The 6,992-nt window shown below is 34.0% G+C and overlaps 1 protein-coding gene across 1 annotated transcript; it reads left to right on the forward strand.

Moving 5' to 3' along the window:
• The first annotated feature begins 2,001 nt into the window (after positions 1-2,001).
• On the forward strand, positions 2,002-4,494 carry LOC117106723. The gene is made up of 3 exons (XM_033248136.1): positions 2,002-2,010; positions 2,365-2,566; positions 3,099-4,494. The coding sequence occupies exons 1-3, from the start codon at positions 2,002-2,004 to the stop codon at positions 3,425-3,427; spliced, it is 540 nt and encodes a 179-aa protein (XP_033104027.1). The 3' UTR covers positions 3,428-4,494.
• The last annotated feature ends 2,498 nt before the right edge of the window (positions 4,495-6,992 follow it).

Genomic DNA, 6,992 nt, shown 5'->3' on the forward strand with positions numbered 1-6,992 from the left:
TGAGATAACCGTACGGGCTATGTAATTTCCAAAAATGGATCAAATAAAGAGTATGCCTATGTCTATGTCTCTCTCACCAAAAAATTCATCAAATAGTAGGCCTACTACTACACACAAGGTAACAAGCAGATCAAGTCAGAAACCGATTGTGGATGCAAAAAAAGAGAACAGTAAAATCAGAAACACGCTTATAATTGGAGATTTAATTATCCGTGATATAAAAGATAGAGGTCTGAACAACGCCGAAGTGAAGTGCATTAGATCAAAGATGTAAAAGAAAGCCTAGCGGACAAAGCCAACTCCCCTTTCAAAACCATTATATTGCACGTAGGTACAAACAACTATGCGTCAGACAAGAGCTTTTCGAATAGCATTAAACAATACGACGACCTGGTACAACAAATCAAATCAGAATCTCCAAAGACAAATGTAATTATATCAACGGAGTGCCCAAGAAACGATGATAAATGTAACCCAACAACGAGTAAATTCCTTTAACGTTGGTCTAAAGAATATCGCCAAGGCTCACGATTGTAAGATCATCGACAATGACGAGACATTCATGTTAAAGAATGCATCGGCCGCGAAATCTAACTTGAAAAGATGAGGACTTCTCTTATCCTGAAAAGGCACACGGTTTCTGCGAACATTAAATCAGCACATAAAGACAGGGAGCCGAGGGGAACGTTCTACCAAAGAATATGAAACTGCAAGAGGTCCGACTGCAGGGGATTCTTTGGAACGCAATCCTATTTCAAAAAGTTCTAACCAAAAGGGGCGTGGCCTTTAAAAGAACGTGAAGTGCGTTCATATCGAACGCGTGCTGCGCGTCTATAGAATGTATGCTGAAATTCGAAACGCAGCACGCGTTCGATGCGAACGCCTTTTACGTTCTTATGAAGGACACGCCCCTTCGTGGGAGTACTTTTTAACGTTCTATTGCCTGTATACAAAATAAGGGCAGTCGGACCTCTTGCAGTTTTATACTCTTTGGTTCTACCCTCAAACACCAGACGTTAGAGGGCGTAACTAAACATCAACGCCGGGATAAGACCAATTCCAACATGTAATCAGTCTGAGGAAAGGTACCTAATTGGACCAGAAACGTCACTGAGGTAACATTTATTATTATTATTATTATCTCAGTAGTTGGAAAAAAAAAATGAAAAAATAATCAAGCTGTAATTTATACAGAACCAGATGAAATTCTTCAATGATTTTGTTACTTATTTGTTAATAGTTTGTTTTATCTATAGTTACAGTAGGTTTTAGGCTGTAATGATTATTCCTAATCAATATACTTATTTGTACTTTAACTTTACTTAACTGTTTGACACCAGCCTTGAAATGGTAAGATTTTAAAATGATATAATATATGCCGTTAAAAACAACAATTCTTAAGGTCTAAAATTGATTAAGTTGGTCCTGTTGTATTTTAAGATCAACATATACCATAGCATGTTCACGAGAAAATATTTTTAGTGTTCTAGGCTAGGGTAATGACCTTAACCTCAAAATATAATTTCCCTGCCCCATATCTCACTTTACTTTTTATTGGCGTATTCTAGTACCCATACCTAAACAAATAAGTTGAAATCAGTTTCCTTTTATTATTATTTTTTGGGCTTCTTCTTTTTTTTTTTTTTTTTTTTTTTTTTTTTTTTTTTTTTTTTTCTTTTTTTTTTTGCGAACTTTGGATAGGCTTTTTTCTTAGATGGGCTTTTTTTTCTAGGCTACTTCTTCTTAAAATAAATTTTGGGATTTACTACTATGAAACAATAAATAGTTCCTCTGTAACATTAGTGTTTATCTATTTTTTTTTGCGAACTTTGGATGGGCTTCTTTCTTAGATGGGCTTTTTTTCGAGCCTACTTCTTTTTAAAATGAATTTTGGGATTTACTACTATGAAACAATAAATAGTTCCTCTGTAACATTAGTGGGTATCAATAAAATAAAATATTTATTTTTTATAGCTTGAAATATCGCTAAAATTGAAAAAGATGAAAATGGTAAACATGTCAAAGTTGAACCTCATTCAATTTTCTGTATCGAGGTAAGTATATGATATAATGGTTGAACTAAGATATTGACCAAAGATAGATAGGTTTCTTAATATTGAGGTTATACATTTTAATAGTAAGTGTGTAAATGAGGCTAATAAAGCATGGTTTTCCGCTCATTCCAAGGAAGCAAAAGCAAAACATGCAAGATTCAGTTGTTAACATATTGCAGAAATACTTCCACCTTTAATTATAAACTATAAAACATTACTTACTGTAAAAACTCAAGGTCACTGCTAAACGGCACAATTAACTTTCCACAACACAATCGTAAATAATACGTGCAAACTGTTCAATGTGTAGGTATTAGATTACCTCAGATATCAACTGAAAACAGTGTGTGTCACAACAGAAGGGATTGGCTACAAGTTGCGCGTCCTGTGCAGTGAATGTGAACCAACGGAGCAACCTCATTTGCATGGTCTTGAGGATTGCTTGAAGAAGAAGGTTCGATGTGGAAAAATGGCAATGAATACGTCTCGCCTCAAAAGACTATTTTCAGCAGGTTGGTTAAAGACGTCCCACTATTATTTATTTGGTCAAATCAAACAACTAAATAGTAGACATATAAAAAAAAATTAAGAAACATGAGCTGGATAAGAAGCCTCTTAAATCAAAAAATAATTCCTTGTGTTAAACTAATTTTTACTTAGTGTTTTTTTTTTCTGCTGTTGATATCAGTAAGGCTTCGTTAGAATCTGTGGTGGGTTTCCGTAAAGACGACTGGAGCAGCACGCTACCTTCGAGCGTCTGCGGAAACCACCGCAGATTCTGACAAAGCCGGACTGAAAACAAGCGAAACTGTCAACAGCAGATGAAACTATGTTACCAAAGCCTTTTTATACTAATTTGTTTTTCTCCCCAAGGGGAGTTAGGAGGGGACCACTGGCGCCACCCGTGGATACATATATTTATTATCTGGTCAAGATTATAAAAGTGCCGCATTACTAGGTAACATTAGGTTTTAAGATCATCTATCTCATAGATTGATGTAATGTTGAATTAGTGCATTGCAATAATTATTGTCTAATTTACAGAGTCTCCAGCCTCGCCCGAAAACATTCAACCAATGCAATCAATGCAACTGAGAAAAAGTAATCTAGACAGATTAGTCAGTGAGCTTGAATTAAACACATTTTCTGGAAATATTGGAGCTGATTGGAAAAGCTTCGTACGTAGTCTTGGATTAAAGAATAGAGAGATCTTCTATGCAACTGCCGACGAGAGAACAGAAAGAGATAGGATATTCTCTTGTCTCCTCAAGTGGAGAGATAAAGAAGCCCATAATGCAACTGTCAAAGCGCTTGTTGACAAGTGCATTAATCATCAAATTGACTTAGACGTTTATGCGTTTCTTGCAGAATGATAGAATTTTAAAAGTGGAGACAATTGCTTTTGTCATTTTCCTTTTAGTAAGTTCTGATCTTAATAGTCACATGGTCAACTTAAGCCTTGTTTTTTGATAGTAGTTTGACATTCCAGACAATAGCAGGCCTAGTATTGAACTATATATAACGTACATTACTAATTATATACATTAACAGTTTTTAACTTGTCATAAATATCAGTTAATGCTAAAAATATTCTAAATGGTAACTTCGACGGAGCCTACTGCCGCAAAAAGTTAAACAAAAGCATTGCGCAAGTCATTACTTCGATTCTCACATTAACCCTTCTTAATGTGAGAGTGTAAAATTGCTCTCATAACCTTTAAAAAAAATCAAATCAAGCCTAAATAAAATAGTTAATGTCAGATGTGCTTTCTGGAATGTGGACAATTTATCAAAACTTGTAAAATCAAAAGTAGTTTAATATTATTGTGTGGCATAATGTAAGTTAATAAATACTGTAGTTCTGTTTTGTCTATGATCTGTTTACTGTCCACAAACCAAGTAAAATCATAGCGCATTTAAAGTATTGGCCTATTATAATTGGATATTAATAGCTAAATATGGATATAAAGGGTGTAAAATATTCTAACAAGGAAGTAACAACATACTCTCTCATTTAATTGAAGAGTTAACAGTGATGATTCAGAGGGACAGTCCCTTTTTATCTTGTAGGCTCTTATGTATTTAGGTATGCTTTTTAATACAGACATCTAAGCATGATCGTCAGTAAATTTCCCGCACGATTAAAAATCGAAAACGGTGCTAGGTCTGAACATGATTTGGTTGCATTGGCACATTTCTCAGTTAAAATCAGCATTCTTCTAGAGATTAGGTCTAAATTAGTATACTTTACAGCTAGGCTGTTGAAATATTCTGTGGTTTCTTAAACTCATAGTATTTAGATGAATCAGTGGTCATAACGGATATCTTTAGTCTGCGAAGACTCAATGGTTCACATTTACATGCAATAAGAGCATCCTTGTAATTTGTAAAATCTGTATCAAGAATAATTATTACAAGCACGTTTTGAATCCATTCTAATGTTATGCGCATCATACTCTGAGGTTGGTCTCACATAACTCTTATAATAATTATACTGGTACTAGGCCTCCTTTTGGTACCCCAGATTCTCTTTACCTGCAAAGCATGCGTAAGCGTCTGCTTCCATTTTTTTAATGATAACTTTAACCAAAGAATATACATTAGATAGAGGAAGAACGAGCACAGAAAAATCTTACTGGTAATTCATATCAACAATAAAATAAAAATTATTTTTCTTAATACACTTAGAGGGTGTGATCACCGTCTGTACCCCCTACCTGCATCCACCTAGATCAGTTCTGTACTGTATTAGTTTTCTTCCCGTATGAATGTATTTCAATATACATACAGTATCATGTACGAAACTACGGTGAGAAAATGAGGAGATATGCCGCTATTTATGTTATAAATACAAGTGAAAATTCGTTATTGATAAATATATGGGCCTACATTATATAAACAAGCTATTATGAAATAAATTTCATTCAACAGCAGATTATGTAATGTTATTCGATAATAGCAAAGACTATTCTTTGATAATAGGACATAACAGGCAATTGATGCAAAAATAGTCTTATAGGAATATATATATATATAATCGTCTTCATTATAACACTATGAAGTGTGCAAAAAATAAATATTAAAAAAAATAAAATAATAGTATATACTCATTATACTGGTATAGAAATTACGTACTCGATTAATAAATATAATATTTACAAAAGACCGTCCTCTGCAAGTCGAAAATGGCATCGCAAGCAGCCCACCCCCGCCTTATTACCTATAATTATCATTATCAACATAGGAGTTCACACACTGCCGCGAGAGGGCCCAACTCGCATAATATGACGCACTTCCGGTAAAAGCCGTTGCAATTTTGTATTAATGCAAAAATACGCTAGCTGCTCGTTCTTCCTCTATCTATATTTGTTGTTTAACAAGTTCATCTTAGTCACTTTGAGAGGCAATATTTTCAGCAGTAAGTTCCAAGTCTACATAGGAAAACACAGATGTTTCACTCCACTTTACTTGTACAAAACACCACTAAACAACAAACAGATGTAAACCAAACGAAGAATTCTGAGTTTAAAAAAGAGAATTTAAAGGTGGAAATCCTCAATAACAACGTATGGGAAAGCTTGAATATATATATACCGTGTGCATCTATGGCCAAATGTGCACGTTAAAGAACGCAGTACATTCTTCGTAAATGAGTAGGGGATTGTCTCCCGGTGTACTGTCCAATCACCACCAGAATGACCCCACTGGTAATAGGTCGTCTTCTAGACTTTCGTGGGCTATCCTTGGTGTTTACACCGAATAAATCCAATGCAATCCAATCCAAACCAAAGGCAGACCACTTTACTGAACATCTTAGATCTATCTGTATTATGCCTCGTATTTTAGTCACAATCACAGCAAAGACGATATCAAGATTGTTGGTGTTTTTCTATGTCAAGGATCCGACACTATTTAAAAAAAAAAAAAACTTGAAGCAGAAATTGCTCCCTCTGGACTAGATGCATGTTTCAATGCTTTAAAGATTTCAAATTTACACTTGATTACATCTGGTTTGGATTTTAATATGTTTATATACCGTAATTATTGTGGAACTTGCGTTTATATTGATGCAATTTTATTGTATTTGTTGTGAGGCCTATTTATTTTGCTCTGTAGATTTGAATATATGTTTTTATACGTATCTACTGATTTATATTGATATATATTCTTCATACATATTTGCTTCATATCTCTGATAGGCCTGTTATATTTTTATTGTAGTATATTTAATATTTTATTGCATTATATTTTATTATATATTTTTCTCTGAATTGAGACAATTTTGACTTCTTGTATATTAGCTTGACATATATTCTATGCATTGTATATTAGCTTGACATGTATTTTATGTATTGTATAGAGAGAAATCAAATAAATTCCATTCAATTGAATACGGCACTAAGGCTATTGTTCTACTGTCTTTCCGTAAACCTTGCTTCACGTCATATGTTTGTATCCAGGGAATCATTTCGCCAGTATCGCATCGCAAATCGCTACACATAATAAAAGAATTGTTACACACATTTTGAAGTGATTCGCGTAAGATCGCGATACATTTTTAATACTAAATTTAATAACAAAGTTATAAATTTATATTATATTTATTTATATACATTGGTGTATAAAAAGGTAAAATAACAGAAGAAGAAAAAAGTTTAAAACAAGGAAGAGAAACAGAAAACATCTATAAAAAGTCGAGGCACCATGGGACTACCACATCAAATGCTTGTCAGAAAAAATGAAGCATATACACTCCTCACACACAATACAACATTGAATCATTCTTTAAACCAGTCAATAGGTGGTTCTTTCAAAAGGCGATAACACATTCACAAGTTGTTAGTATTAGTTTTATCTTTACGATTAATACTTTCAATCCAATCAACCTTGTAACCATTGCAGGGGTGGCGCCAGGATTTGCCCGACGGGGGGTGGGAG

Source organism: Anneissia japonica, unplaced genomic scaffold (genome assembly GCF_011630105.1).
Source record: "Anneissia japonica isolate Jap-2015-1 unplaced genomic scaffold, ASM1163010v1 scaffold287705_len1045735_cov187, whole genome shotgun sequence".
NCBI classification, from domain to species: domain Eukaryota; kingdom Metazoa; phylum Echinodermata; class Crinoidea; order Comatulida; family Comatulidae; genus Anneissia; species Anneissia japonica.

Bases quoted from the DNA above. Each gene is read 5' to 3' on its own strand.
- LOC117106723 (XM_033248136.1), top strand. The intron at 2,567-3,098 runs GTTGGTTAAAGA...TCTAATTTACAG, and splicing joins CAAAAGACTATTTTCAGCAG to AGTCTCCAGCCTCGCCCGAA.